General features: G+C 42.0%; 2 protein-coding genes across 5 annotated transcripts in view; one reads left to right on the forward strand and one right to left on the reverse strand.

Annotated features, from left to right (window-relative positions):
• Nucleotides 1–13: 13 nt before the first annotated feature.
• Nucleotides 14–10,663, forward strand: LOC105476844 (peptidyl-tRNA hydrolase 2). 3 transcript variants are annotated; one of them, XM_011733107.2, is made up of 2 exons: nt 14–237; nt 9,996–10,663. In XM_011733107.2, exon 2 carries the CDS (start codon nt 9,996–9,998, stop codon nt 10,533–10,535), a length of 540 nt encoding a protein of 179 aa, XP_011731409.1. In that variant the 5' UTR covers nt 14–237; the 3' UTR covers nt 10,536–10,663. The 3 variants fall into 3 exon arrangements, with proteins under 3 accessions (XP_011731409.1, XP_011731408.1, XP_011731407.2); XM_011733106.2 differs by having other exon boundaries at nt 14–228; XM_011733105.3 differs by lacking the exon at nt 14–237 and adding an exon at nt 4,230–9,106.
• Nucleotides 10,664–13,278: 2,615 nt separating this feature from the next.
• LOC105476842 (clathrin heavy chain) overlaps nt 13,279–15,270 on the reverse strand; it is a 75,045-nt gene continuing 73,053 nt past the window's right edge. For both annotated transcript variants that reach the window (XM_011733101.3, XM_011733102.3), the window contains one exon: nt 13,279–14,321. In XM_011733101.3, coding sequence (XP_011731403.1) covers nt 14,197–14,321 — 125 coding nt within the window. In that variant the 3' untranslated portion in view covers nt 13,279–14,196. The remainder of the gene's footprint in view (nt 14,322–15,270) is intronic.

The raw sequence follows: 15,270 nt of genomic DNA on the forward strand, positions 1-15,270 counted from the left end.
CCTCCAGAAGGGAAACGTTCCTCCCTGCTTTCGTCGAGCTCGGTTGATCCTCGCGGGATTTCAGTTCGGCTCTTAGTGCGGACCCAGTGGGTGTAGCAAGAGGAAGAATGACTGCTCGCTTTGCGATTCTTGATCCGGAACTTGTTACCCAGGAACCCCGGAAGAGGTAGCTCAAGCGATAGAAACGTGTTCGCTCTCCAGAAGTGAAGGCGCGAGTGAGGAAAAGAGGTACTGTGGGTAGGTTGGTTGGCTCCTTACAGGGCGAAGGAAACCAATATCATTATTAATTCTTTCTCCAGCAGGAACGTTTCTCTTCACTTCATTTCATTACCTACCTTCTTCATTTTCTCCTTTAAAAACTGTCTTCCGCCCAGGGGCCGCTGAGCCCTCTGTTCCTGTTCTGCGAACCGTCCTTGGGAAGAAAGGAGCGGACTGCTGGGGAGGGCAGGACTCAGAATTTCTAGTTCCCAGCAAAGCCTCCATGTAGGCAGTATCGATGCTGTCTCTCTGAAATTGATAAAATGGCGAGCAGGCCTCACACCCTCAACTGGGCACTTAAGAATATGCCCAGCGTTTCGAGCTGTCGAGCTCTGCTTGGAAAGAAAAGGTTTCTAAGAATATAGTCGAAAATTTGGGGCCGGGCGCGGTGGCTCACGCCTGTAATCTCAGCAGTTTGGGAGGCTGATGTGGGCGGGTCACCTGAGATCAGGAGTTCGAGACCATCCTGGCCAACATGGCGAAAACCCATCTATACTAAAAATACAAAAATTAGCCAGGCGTGGTGGCGCGTGCATTTAATCCCAGCTACTCGGGAGGCTGAGGCGGGTGAATCACTTGAACTCGGGAGGCGGAGGTTGCAGTGAGCTGAGATCGCTTCATTGCTCTCCAGCCTGGGCGACAGAGAGAGAGACTTCGTCTCAGACAAAAAAAAAGAATAATTACCCCGCTTATCACACAAAGAGATTGCCTAGAGAGGTATTAGTCCTTACTAACATACCCCAGACACTGTACTAGACTCAGGGAATATGCTGTGCAGGGAAAGTGAGACAGTGGCTTAAGGGTCAGAGAAGATTTGGGAAAGATTTGTTTGTTTATTTGTTTTTTTTAGGTTGTAAACTGCAGACTGGCGCAGTGGCTCACGCCTGTAATCCCAACACTTTGGGAGGCTGATACAGGAGGATTGCTTGAGTCCAGGAGTTTGAGAACAGCCTGGGCCACGTAGTGAGACCCTGTGTCTTAAAAAAAAGATTATCAGGTGGAGCATGGTACAGGAGGAGGTAATGGGATCAACAGCACTACTGAAATGGGTTTACTGAGGCAGGGGAATTAGAAGGCACCAAGAGGAGGATTTCATAGGATGTACTTATTTTGTTCTGCTCTCATTGCCCAGAATTATTTATGAGACCACGAATGGTTATTTGTTTTACCTTAGTCTCAGGCACTGAGCTTATTGATACGCTTGTAGTAAGTATACAGAAAAAGAGACAGACATGTTCTTTTAGAGGAGTTCGATGATAATCTGATCAGAGTAATATGAGATTAGAACATCCTAAAGAACAAAAATCTGTGTTAATTTTAGCATTTTTATGATTAGACATGCCATTGAGATATGGGACATAAACAATAAATACACTTGTTAACTTTTGGATCTTTCACTGACTGTTCTCTGTTTTTTATCTTATTCGTGTATTTTTTTTACTTTTTATTTTTTTGGAGATGGGGTCTTGCTTTGTTGCCCAGCTTGGGGTGCAGTGGCACGATCATGGCTCACTGCAACTTCCACTTTCCAGCCTGAGGCGTCCTCCCACCTTATCCCCTGAGTAGTTGAGAGTATGGGCATGTGCCACCACATCTGGCTAATCATTTAAATTTTTTGTAAAGATGAGGTCTCACTATGTTGCCCAGATTGGTTTAGAACTGGACTCAAGAGATGCTGCTGCCTCGACCTCAAGCAACTCCTTGAGGCCAGGAGTTCCAGACCAGCCTGGGCAACATAGCAGACCAAGTCCATACAAAAATAAAATTTTTTTAAAAAATTAGGAGGGTGTGGCGGCATGCGCCTGTAGTCCCAGCTACTTGGAAGGCTGAGGTGGGAGAATTGCTTGAGCCCAGGAGTTTGAGGCTGTAGTGAGCCTCTGAACTCACTCATCATGCCCCTGAACTCTAGCCTGGGTGACAGAGGGAGACCCCTTCTCTTAAAAAAAAAAAAAGAAAGAAAAAGGCAACTTCTCTGTTTGATCCTCATATTTCTCATCTTTAAAATGAGGCTAATATATCTTCCTTTTTTTTTTTTTTTTTTTTTTTTTTGAGATGGAGTCTTGCTCTGTCACCCAGGCTGGAGTGCAGTGGTAGGATCTTGGCTCACTGCAAGCTCCGCCTCCCAGGTTCATGCCATTCTCCTGCCTCAGCCTCCCAAGTAGCTGGGACTACAGGCACCTGCCACCACGCCCGGATAATTTTTTGTATTTTTAGTAGAGACGGGGTTTCACCCTGTTAGCCAGGATGGTCTCGCTCTCCTGACCTTGTGATCTGCCCACCTCGGCCTCCCAAAGTGCTGGGATTACAGGCATGAGCCACCGCGCCCGGCCAATATATCTTCCTTTTTATGTGTTCATAGCAACAATAAATGAGGTAATGGATATAAAGGATTTAGTGTGTTATCTAACACATAATAGCTTTTCTATATAGAGCAGTTCCTTCTCTAGACAGTACCTGAATCTGTGTATAGGATATTTGGTTGCTTTGCAACCTAGAAATTATTGCAGAGAATCTTAATTGTTGACATAGAGGTTACTATACCTTTTTAGAAATAATTGAATATTTGTTCAGTTTGGAGTCTGGTTGTTAGATTATCAAAGAAAAGTCCTGCTGATATCTAAGCATCAAATAGAAACTTGGCCAGGCGTGGTGGCTCATGCCTGTAATCCTACCACTTTGAGAGGCTGAGGCAGGCGGGTCACTTGAGGTCAGGAGTTTGAGACCAGCCTGGCCAACATGATGAAACCCTGTCTCTACTAAAAATACAAAAATTAGCCAGGTGTGGTCGCGGGCGCCTGTAATCCCATCTACTTGGGAGGCTGAGGCAGGAGAATTGCTTGAACCCAGAGGCAGAGGTTGCAGTGAGCTGAGATGGCGCCACTGCACTCTAGCCTGGGTGACGAAGTGAGATGCCGTCTCAAAAAAAAAGAAAGAATTCTCTCTGTTTTGTGAGGTGAGGGCTGTGCAGGCACTGGAACCGTAAGTACTATGTCTGTGCAGCCCTGTCACCATATTTAGGCACTTGAGTGGAAGAGCACTGAAACTAGGTGCTCTACAGTTTACCCTATGTGACCCTCCTACTGTTGGTCATGCCATGTCAGTCTCCTTTGATTTCTAATGTTTATTTCCTCAGGATTATGTTTTAGTCCTTTCTTCATTCTACATATTTGTCCAGTGGCCTCATATTCTTCCATCTCTTCAGTAATTTCAATTATATGGTAAGGTCTCTCCAATCTATATTTCCAGCCCAGACCTTTCTGACTTTAAACTGATGTATCCTAGGCCCTTTAAGCTGATACATCTTTTTTTAATTCTTCTTTCTAGATATCTCTGAGATGTCTTTTGTTCGGAGCAAAACTAATTCAATATCTTTTCCATTCAAACCTGGTATTTCACCAAAATTCTCTATTTGTTCACATCTAAGTGTCATTAACTTCTCCCTTTCTTTTATCACCAGACTTCAGTCAGTCACTAAATCAGACTGGTGTACCTTAGACACTTTTTTCTTTCTCATTCTCACTACTGTTGTCTAAATGACCATCATCTCATCTAGACTGCTGGGAGAGGCCTGATATAGTAATGTTAAGAACAAGGGCTCGGCAGGGCATGGTGGCTCACGCCTGTAATCCCAGCACTTTGGGAGGTCGAGGTGGGTGGATCATCTGAGGTCAGGAGCTCAAGACTAGCCTGGCCAACATGGTGAAACCCCATCTCTACTAAAAATACAAAAATTAGCCGGGCCTAGTGGCACGCACCTGAGTTCTCAGCTACTTGGGAGGCTGAGGCAGGAGAATCGCTTGAACCCCAGAGGCGAAGGTTGCAGTGAACCAAGATTGCACCACTGCACTCCAGCCTGGCAACAGAGCGAGACTCCATCTCCAAAAAAAGAAAAAAAAAAAGAACAAGGGCTCTGCAGGGCACGGTGGCTCACACCTGTAATCCCAGCACTTTGGGAGGCCGAGGTGGGTGGATCTCCTGAGATCAGGAGTTTGAGACCAGCCTGGCCAACATGGTGAAACCCCATCTCTACTAAAAATACAAACAATTAACTGAGCGTGGTGGCGGGTGTCTGTAATCCCAGCTATTTGGGAGGCTGAGGCAGGAGAATCGCTTGAACCCGGGAGGCGGAGGTTGTAGTGAGCCGAGATGGTGCCATTGCACTCCAGCTTGGGCAACAAGAACAAGACTCTGTCTCAAAAAGAAAAAACAAGGGCTCTGTATTAAGGCGACCACTCATGAGCTAGGCAAGCTATAACTTGTGTACCTCATTTTTCTACATCTGAAAAATGGGGATCATAATTATATATATAGATGTTCCTCAACTTAGGGTGGGGTTATATCCTGATAAACCCATCATAAATTGAAAGTACCATAAATTGAGAGCCAGGCACAATGGCTCATGCCTGTAAACCCAGCTACATGGGAGGCTGAGGTGGGAGGATCATATGAGGCCAAGAGTTCGAGACCAGCTTGGGCAACATAATGAAACCCTGTCTCTTAAAAAAAAATTTTTTTTTTAATTAGCAGGGTGTGCTGGTATGTGCTTGTAGTCCCAGGTACTGGGGAGGTTGAAGTGGGAGGATTGCTTGAGCTCAGGAGTTTGAGGCTGCAGTGAGCTATGATCACTTCACTGTATTCCAGCTTGGACAAAAGAGTGAAACCCTGTCTCTTAGAAAACGAAATATACGTTGGAAATAAATGTAATACACCAAACCTACCAAACATGGTAGTTTAGCCTAACCTACCTTAAACATGCTCAGAACACTTAAATTATTAGCGTACAATAGGGCACAATCATCTAACATAAGGTCTACAAATGTTGAATATTTCATGTAATTCGTTAAATACTGTACTGAAGGTGAAAAACAGAATGTTTGTATGGGTGAAGTTTCTACTGAATATGTATTGCTTTCGAACCATTGTAAAGTCAGAAAGCTTAAGCGAAACTATAGTAAGTCCATGACCAGCTCTGTTTACCTTGAAGTGCTGTTGGGTGCATTAAAGAAGACAATTGCTATAGAGTGTTTAGCCAGTGTGTAGCAAAACACTTAATAAATGTTAACTATTACTACATTATAGCAGCCTCTGAAATGATCTCCCTGTATCTATTGCCAACTTCTAGTTCATTCTTTACATTGAAGGCAGGTATCTTTTAGAACAGGCATCCCTGTGGCCTGTTAGGAACTGGGCCGCACAGCAGGAGGTGAGCGGTGGGCAAGTGAGTGAAGTTTTATCTGTATTTGCAGCCGCTCCTCATTGTTCACATTACCTCCTGAGTTCCATCTGATTAGCGACAGCATTAGATTCTCATGTGAGTGTGAACCCTGTTGTGAACTGCCCATGTGAGAGATCTCAGTTGTGTACTTCTTATGAGAATCTAATGTCTGATGATGTCACTGCCTCCCATCTCACCCCTGATGGGACTATCGAACACCTTTTTGTAACATTTACCAGTCTTGGAAGTATTTGTCTTCACTACTCATCTGTGAACAGCTGACAGTGGCCCGTATTCATCACTATATCCTCAGCTTAACAAGGTGCATGGCTGGCACATAGATAGCCAGTAAACATTTGTTTTATTGAACTTAACTTCTCTTGGTCTGAATTTCTTCATTTTTGATATGGCAGTAATCCTCACTTCTCAGTGGAACAAATAACACAATACATGTCAAAGTATTGTGGAAATTTTGAGCTATAAAAGCAAAGTTTTGGCCAGGCCCGGTGGCTCACGCCTGTAATCCCAGCACTTTGGGAGGCTGAGGCGGGCGGATCACGAGGTCAGGAGATTGAGACCATCCTGGCTGACATGGTGAAACCCCGTCTCTACTAAAAGTACAAAAAAAAATTAAAATTAGCTGGGTGTGGTGGCGGGCGCCTGTAGTCCCAGCTACTTGGGAGGCTGAGGCAGGATAATGGCGTGAACCTGGGAGGCGCAGCTGGCAATGAGCTGAGATTGCGCCACTGCACTCTAGCCTGGGCGACAGCAAGACTCTGTCTCAAAAACAAACAAAAACCACAGTTTTAAAACAGAATGAAAGAAATTCAAAATTGGGATTGGACCATTTCAAAACTATTGCTAAAGTGTAAGCTTCATTAAGGAATGGACTTTTTCTGCTTTGTGCACTCCTGTATCCCTTAGACCCTAGAACAAAGTCAATCAGTATTTGTGGAAGGGAAGCAGTATATCATAAAACTAAAAGAATTGAGAAAGTAGAAAGTAGTCACACTTCTATTTCAGATACCCATTCCTATAGCTATGCTCTGGGCTTTGTATCTCTTTGTAATCATTCATCTCCAAAATCAAAACCCCATGCATCGCTCTAAGTCTTTCCAGCTTACTTTCATCACGCCTGTTCTTCAACAGCATGTCTAGATAAATAGCATCCATCACTTTGTTGTCCGTAAATCAGTCTTTGATAATACAGGTTGCTTTTTATCAGGTAGGCCAAAAGAGAAAAATGTAATAACACAGGTTGCATGGTCTATCATGTCAAACATTCTTACTTACCCTCATCCTAAATTCCCTTGTACCATTGTGTCTTGGGGCTTGCTCCTGGCATAATTTAAACTCAGATACATCCAACTACCATTCCAGTAGGAGGGGAGAGCAAAGGATGAGTGTGGATGGAGTTAGTTTGTATGTTTGAAGGAAGTGATTATTAGTCTTTTGGCTTCTAAGTACTACTGGAGAAAATCACAAATAGTATGTTGCTGTTAAAAAGTCATCATTTATCTTAACCATGCTTTCAGTATTCCTCTGCAATCCTGCCATATTTTGCCACACCTTTTATTTCAGCCTTTCTCTTCTCTACTCCATTTGAACTTCTGTCTGAGCACCTTCCCTCCGGGAGAATACTTTCCTGCCTTCAAATCCATGGACCTACCTGATTTAAAACTCAAATTGGAAAAGGTGTCCTTTTTCCTTTCCAAGGCCAAATCCCTTTATAAAGGCTTTCTCTATCTTGAGCATTTACCTGCCTGCCTTCTGGCTCCATCCCATTAACATTTAAATATGCTCATCCTTTCTTCTTAGGAGAAAAAAAAAATTGCTTTTCTTTGTCACCTTATATCAATTGCTTTTTCTTTTTGCTCTGTCTCTTGACCCCACCTCAAACGAATTTCTGCCCCACCAAAGACAATAACCCCTTTTATGTTAAAATTAGTGGAAAGAATGTTAATATAATGCCCTCACTTTAAAGAACATAAAGGAAATTTATAAGTACTTCGAGGGCTGTCATCTATGCCGTGTCAGTCATGCATGCACTGCACAATTCCAAGGGCACCACTTTACATTACAAATACAGTTCATTACAAATATAGTGGCCCCATGTTTATAAATGCTTAGATAATAGTCCACTAGAAAAAGAAACTGATAGTTGCTTGCACCTCTACATAGAAGCACTGTGAATCCAGCAGCCTCATTTGTAGACTGATGCAAGTGTTTTATTGGTGACTCAAATATTATGAACAGCTTTGCCGAAGTAGCAGCATTTTCTAAAATAATAAAGAATGACATTCCTTTGTTTTATGATGGTTACACTTCTGGAAAATTCAGTATGGACAGTCTCCGACTTAAGAATTTTCGACTTTAGGATGGTGTGAAAGCGATACCCATTCAGTAGAAACTGTACTTAAGGTTTTGCATTTTGATCTTTTCCTGGCCTAGTGATAATGTGGTACAGTACACTCTTGTGATGCTGGGCAGTGGCAGCGAGCCACAGCTCCCAGTCACCCATGTGATCACGGGAGTGAACAACCCATCCTCTACTGTGTACTGTGTTGTCAGCTTTTTTGGATATTGTGTTCTGTGTTTTCACATTCCATCCTGTCTACAAAATGTCCATCAGTGTCTCCTGTTTCTGGTGAGATAAAGAAGAGGAAGGCAATTACTCTTGAAACGAAACTCAAGATAATTGCCCAGCATGAAGGTGGCAAGCCAGTAATGGCCATTGCATGTGAGTTAGGACTTTCGCAATCCACGATTTCAACCATCTTAAAGGATAAGAAGCGAATCAGTGATGCAGCGAAATCGTCAGCATCAGTTAAATCCACTGTCATCACAAAGAAAAGGGCTGGACCGATTGATGATACGGAAAAATTACTTGTTATGTGGATGGAAGACCAGGTACAGAAGCGCATACCACTCAGCCTACTGATGATCCAGGCTAAGGCAAGAAGTCTTTTTAATATGCTAAAAGACCGTGCCAATGATCCTACATATACATAAATATTTAAAGCAAGTCATGGATGGTTCCAGCGCTTCAAAAGGCGTCATAATTTTCACAATGTAAAGATCAGTGGTGAGGCAACACGTGCTGGTAATGAAGGTGCCATAGCTTTTAAGGAACAGCTGCATGGGATAATTGTGGCTGAAGATCTTTGCAATAAGGAGCTGATTGCACTGGAGGAAGAAAGAAGTAAAGGAGTTGAGGCAGTGGAAGAAGTTATACCCATGGCAACTAGAAAGTTCACAGCAAAGAAACTGGCAGAGGCATTTGCTGCTATCAGCAGCGGCCTACAGATGTTAGAAGAAATGGACGTCAAATTACGAGAGATTCGCCACAGTTGACAGGCAGATACAGGATGCTCTTGCTTGCTACAGAGAAATATATAATGAAAAGAAACAAGCTGTACAGTCAAAACTTGGTGTCTTCCTGAAGAACAACACTATGCTTGCTAAACCGTCAACTAGTGTTGATGTCCCAATGCCTTCTACCACCTATTCTCGATGTTCATCAGGAGAGAGAAATTGAGGACCCTGTTACATCCCCATCATCCAGCAATTAATTCATTTCAGTGCTTCAAACATTTTTCAGGACCACTGTGCTTTCAGCTGTGTACATTAATGGTGAGTACCCATACAACCATTCTGTTTTCCACTTTCAGTACAGTATTCAATAAATTACAGGAGATATTCAACACTATTATAACATAGTCTTGTGTTAGATGACTTTTGTCCAACTGTAGGCTTATGTAAGTGTTCTGAGCACATTTAAGGTAGGCTAGGCTAAGTCATGATGTTCTGTAGGTGTATTAAATGCATTTTTGGCTTACGATATTTTCAATTAATTGGGCTATAACCCCATGGGAAATTGAGGAGCACCTATACATAGTAAAACTATGCAAAAAATATTTTGTGTTCTTATGTAAAATGATGTTGAGTTCTCATCTATTAAGTTTTTCAGCTGCACTAATGTCCAATGGGACAACTTTTCCTTTTGTAAGATTTTTAGCATCCTTGCTCAGGCTTAGTAAATTTCAGCATCTCACTCCAGGCCCATTAATGTGACAGTGAGGTTCTTCTGAGGGTAACTTATTTGATACCATCTCCATTGAGAACCCAGAGCATTGTGAAAACACAGATTAGCACTATATTCCAGGAAAGGGGTGAGTTATTTTTGGTTTCTTTAAATCTTAGGCATCTTGGTAAAACAGAACATCTCCACAAGACTAAGGGAAGACTGAGGAATAGAGTTTTTGAACTTTATGCAACTTTGTTTACATCAAGTTTCAAAATGACCTAAACTGTTTCATGTGGATGCTTGAATCTTTTCTAGTACACTGGTGGTGGGCAAGGGGGTGTTGGAAACAGGGCACAGGCATAAGATCCAAGATGTGTTTTGCCTTTTTTTCTGGATGACCTCATTAAGTGTATAGTCAAAATGTTTCTCTGATAAGCCTATACCTCTGTAAGTTGTTACTGCCGGATAGTGATAACTGTTTTCCTTTCCCTTAAGATGCCCTCCAAATCCTTGGTTATGGAATATTTGGCTCATCCCAGTGCACTCGGCTTGGCTATTGGAGTTGCTTGTGGCGTGTGTCTGGGCTGGAGCCTCCGAGTACGCTTTGGGATGCTCCCCAAAAGCAAGACTAGCAAGACACACACAGATACTGAAAGTGAAGCAAGCATCTTGGGAGAGAGTGGGGAGTACAAGATGATTCTTGTGGTTCGAAATGACTTAAAGATGGGAAAAGGGAAAGTGGCTGCCCAGTGCTCTCATGCTGCTGTTTCAGCCTACAAGCAGATTCAAAGAAGAAATCCTGAAATGCTCAAGCAATGGGAATACTGTGGCCAGCCCAAGGTGGTGGTCAAAGCTCCTGATGAAGAAACCCTGATTGCATTATTGGCCCATGCGAAAATGCTGGGATTGACTGTAAGTTTAATTCAAGATGCTGGACGTACTCAGATTGCACCAGGCTCTCAAACTGTCCTAGGGATTGGGCCAGGACCAGCAGACCTAATTGACAAAGTCACTGGCCACCTAAAACTTTACTAGGTGGACTTTGATATGACAGTAACCCTTCCATCACAGGTGTTTGAAGCCTGTCAGATTCTAACAAAAGCTGAATTTCTTCACCCAATTTAAATGTTCTTAAGATGAAAATAAAACCTATTCCCATGTTCTATGGTTGGCAGTTGTCATCTTGGGCTTAAAAAGAGTAGTTGGTTAAATGGTCTTGGTGGTTCAAGTGAGAGGCTGAAACAAATATTTAAGATGAGAGAAACAGGTCAATACAATTGGATTAAAAGGGAGGAAACAGCATTCCCCTATACATGGTTAGGTCCCTTTGTGTGTTGGTAGCCCTTCCCTGAGACTATGTCCCCCTGGAGGTCGAGGTTCAAGGGTATTCCCACTAGAGGCAAGCTGCAGTTTGTTCCCCTGCTGTCACTTTTTGGGTGACTGATAGCCTACTTTATTAATAGATACGGCCATCCTCAATGGAGTCCCATGGTTTATAACCTGTTTGAATTTTTGTCTAAAGGTTGAGGTTTGATAGCATTGATACAACCTGCTGTGCAGTGTTTCATATTCACCTTCCCTGACCTACACTGGCCAAAGGTTATCAGCAGTGGTTCTAAATCACAGCCTATTAAAGGTTCTCATTTCCCCCCTTTCTTGTAACAGTGAAGCCAATGAAACGTGTGGAGTAACCTTATCGACCTTACAGATGGAAATGGGTGGGCCCGAGTAAGAATTTATGGTAACTGTAAAGTGAATGTAGTTTGTCATCCCTGCTAGTTTTTTTTTTTCCTAGAACTTAAAGAACTAGACAGTTAAGGGTGCCTTTTTAACCTGTTAATCTTTAGATATACTTGATACAATCCTAATAATTACTGTTATACCAGTTACCTAGAATATGAGGCAGAGGGTCCCAACTCCCCAAGCCACAGAGCTTCCTGATAGTCATCTTGTTAGAAACTATTTTTCTTTAAAGCCTTCTTTTAGGAGGATACTGACAGTAATTTCTAAAATCAGTGTATCCCCAAGAACGGTACTGATACCAGGGAGAATTTTGATAATAGGCCCATTATAAGTGGCTGTACCTCTCTATGGTTAACTGCAATATAAGCAGCATTATAGCACAATCTCAAGGTCTAAGGTCATTGGTGGAATATTGTGGGCAGAACACTAAAGACAGTCTTGAAAGTTCTAATATTTGATTCATTTCATACACTTCGCACAGGCATGCGACAGCACAGGAGAAAAATTGCAACTGTGAATGATGCCACAATAGCAACTATTTCTAAACAGAATGTTTACTGGCTCCAGAAGTGATGCAACAAAATGCAACGTTAGGACTGAGTTGAACTCAGTGCTAAGTGCATGATTCTGGCTCAGGTAATGTCTGAGGTTTGCCTCAGATAGACTGATGGCTCCAAATTCAAAGATAGTGGCATTCCCAACAGGATGGCATGGAGTGGCTAAGTAACTGATCAGTGATGGCATATCTACTAAAAGGAACATTATGAAAATTCTGGTAATTGTGGATATATGCTTGTTTTCTAATTCATCTGTACTTAGTATTTTATAGAACTCATAATCTTATAGTCTTCAAAGTATACTCTGCAGAACCCATGGGGTCTCCACAGAGTCAAAAATCTTTTCATAATACTATTACTTTTTTTTTCTCTGTTATTTGCACTGATGGTACAAAAGCAGTGGTGGAGAAAACTGATGGCACCTCCCACATATCAAAGCAGGGGCACCAATGTATTCTTCACTGACCTGCACTCACATTAAACACTTTCACTTAATGTCCTGGATGAAACTAAATAGGTTTTTTTATTTTTTGAGACAAGAGTCTCGTTCTGTCACCCAGGCTGGAGTGCAATGATGTGATCTCGGCTCACTACAACCTTTGCCTCCCAGGTTCAAGTGATTCTCATGCCTCAGCCTCCTGAGTAGTAGCTGGGATCTTACAGGCGTGTACCTTCACACCTGGCTGATTTTTTATTTTTAGTAGAGCATGCCTGGCTGGTATTTTATTTTTAGTAGAGATGGAGTTTCACCATGTTGGTCAGGCTCGTCTCGAACTCCTGGCCTCAAGCAATCTGCCTGCCTCAACCTCCCAAAGTGCTGGGATTAAAGGCGTGAGTCACCACAGCTGGTGGGACAGGGATTTTAAGTTTTAAAAAACTCTTCTGTGGAGCTTATAGTAGGTAATTTGCCTAAGAGTTGTAAAGCAGTGCAACACTAGGCGAGGGGCTATGTGTAGCTATTGAGGATTAAGGGATAGTGAAATGAACTTTAGGAACATTCTCAGCCATAAGCAAGAGCTGGATTCACACAACCAATTTTTCAAAAAAAATCAACTTAAGATACCCATAATTTGGGCACCTTTATAATTCATGATGAGAAAGCGCATGTTAACTACATGTTTAAATATATTTTATTTCAAGTTAATATAACAGCCGTGATTTGTTCATTTAAGTGAAATGCCTAGATAAAAACCTCAAGTGTCACTTGGCTAAAATGTTGGAGACAGTAAATGTAAGCCACTAGAGTAATGACTCTGGTTCTTTAGACTACTGCATGTACCTTACTGAAATACAGGAATGCACATTGATAAAATGCATAATGTCTTCACATGTCTCAATCCTCATTCCTCTTCCTTTCATGCCTCCCTGTAATGCCTCAGTATCCAATATAAAACTACAAAAACTACTGTTCTTTTGGTTTGAGTGGTATTTAATTAAGTTCTTTTGGTTTGAGTGGTATTTAATTAAAACTTCAAATCTGTTTTTCCACAGTCCAGTAATTTATTTTAAACTTGAGTAATTTCAAATTCCACAAACAAAACTGAATAACAGCAATATTTTGTTTGAATTTCTCTCTTCTGTACACTCAGTGATCTAAAACACCACAATATCCAACATACACAAACCTCAGGGAAGGGTTAGTAAACACACACAAGATTGGAATCATGGTGCTCTTTGCTCCTGAATGGAATGGTCCCACAGAAAAAGCACAGGATACAGCACAACATAAGGGCACCTGTTACATATGAAGTGAGCAAAACATACTAGCATTTTCTATATGCATAATGGGGAAACCTGCATAGGTTAGAGGGCCTTTTATGCTCATTTAAAAATCAGGCAAGTTGTCTGTAACATTTTTCAAATAATCTGGAAAGCACTGCAATCCAGTGTAGGATGTGCTGATTAGTGTTGTCTTTGTTGGCATTGACAGTCTTGCATGGTCATATGCCAGTATTTTTGCTTTAGCTTTTCTTTGAATAAAACAGATTTAAATGCATTTAGACAATACATATTTGTAAGCTGTTTACATACACTAAATTTAAGAGATTCAATATTAGAGTTTCTTTGTTTCTTTAAACACTACAGAGTGCAAATCAGATTCTTCACAACAGATTAAATATTAAGCAGTTCTTTAAAGAATGAGGGGGAAGAAAAAAAGCCCAAGTGAATAAAACATTGAAACTATTCCCCTTCGAAAATAAATTCTAAAATGATGTGGAATGTGAAATAAGGTTTTAACATAGGTGATCCAAGTTTATAGTTAGAAACAAAAAGGAGTCCTTCATGAAATAAAGGTTACAAGAACACGTTGCCTGTTTCCCCCATTATAAACAGAGAAGTGGGCAGAGACGATGTTTCAGTACGAAAATAGGTGACTACAGGATCAGCTTTTCATCTCACATGCTGTACCCAAAGCCAGGCTGTGGCTGTCCATACGGTGGTGCGGTATAACCATAACCAAAAGGTGCCTGGGGAGGGACGGCAACACTGGGTCCTGCTGTCAGCATCAACTGGGGCTGACCTAAAGTAGAAGAAAATGAAAAGGAGCAGGGGCAGGGTGAGGAGGCAGGACAGACTGTTAGCATTTAGAACACCCCAATCTCCTCCACTCTAGCAACATAATCTCACCCTCGAATGAGTTGTGTATGGGGGGCACATTTGATTGCTACAATTTTGGGAGGACAGTCTTACTCTAAGAAGGTTCCTACCTAAAAAGCCAACAAATAGTGCAGGGCCAAAGGCCAGAACTGCTTATGACTGAACACAATATGCCTGACACTGTATACTTGACACATACCTACATGCATATTACACTAAATGACACAATAAAATTAGCACAAGAAAACTTAGTTTTTAAAAAGACTTTTTTTTTTTTTTTTTCAAAGACAGAATCTTGCTGTGTTGCCCAGGCTGGAGTGCAGTTGTGCAATCTCGGCTCACTGCAACCTCTGCCTCCTGGGTTCAAGTGATTCTCGTGCCTCAGCCTCCCGAGTAGCTGGGATTACGGGTGTGTGCCACCATGTCCAGCTAATTTTTGCATTTTTAGTAGAGACGGGGTTTTGCCACGTTGGCCAGGCTGCTCAAGTGATTAGCCCACCTTGCCCTCCCAAAGTGCTGGGATTATAGGTGTAAGCCACCATGCTTGGCCTAAATGACATGTTATTAACATAACTTTTACAGGTAAATTTCTGATTTAAACATGTCTAAATGGCAATGAAACCAAATTCATTTATAGATGATCCAGTACTAATTTAGAGACAGCAATTAAAACTAAGACACATTTGGGCCAGGCGCAGTGGCTCATGCCTGTAATCCTAGCACTTTGGGAGGCAGAGGAGGGTGGATCATGAGGTCAGGAGTTCGACACCAGTCTGGCCAATAGGTGAAACCCCGTCTCTACTAAAAATACAAAAAAAATTAGCTGGACGTGGTGGTGTGCGCCTATAATCCCAGCTACTCAGCACGCTGAG

This window comes from Macaca nemestrina, chromosome 17 (genome assembly GCF_043159975.1).
Source record: "Macaca nemestrina isolate mMacNem1 chromosome 17, mMacNem.hap1, whole genome shotgun sequence".
Classification (NCBI taxonomy): domain Eukaryota; kingdom Metazoa; phylum Chordata; class Mammalia; order Primates; family Cercopithecidae; genus Macaca; species Macaca nemestrina.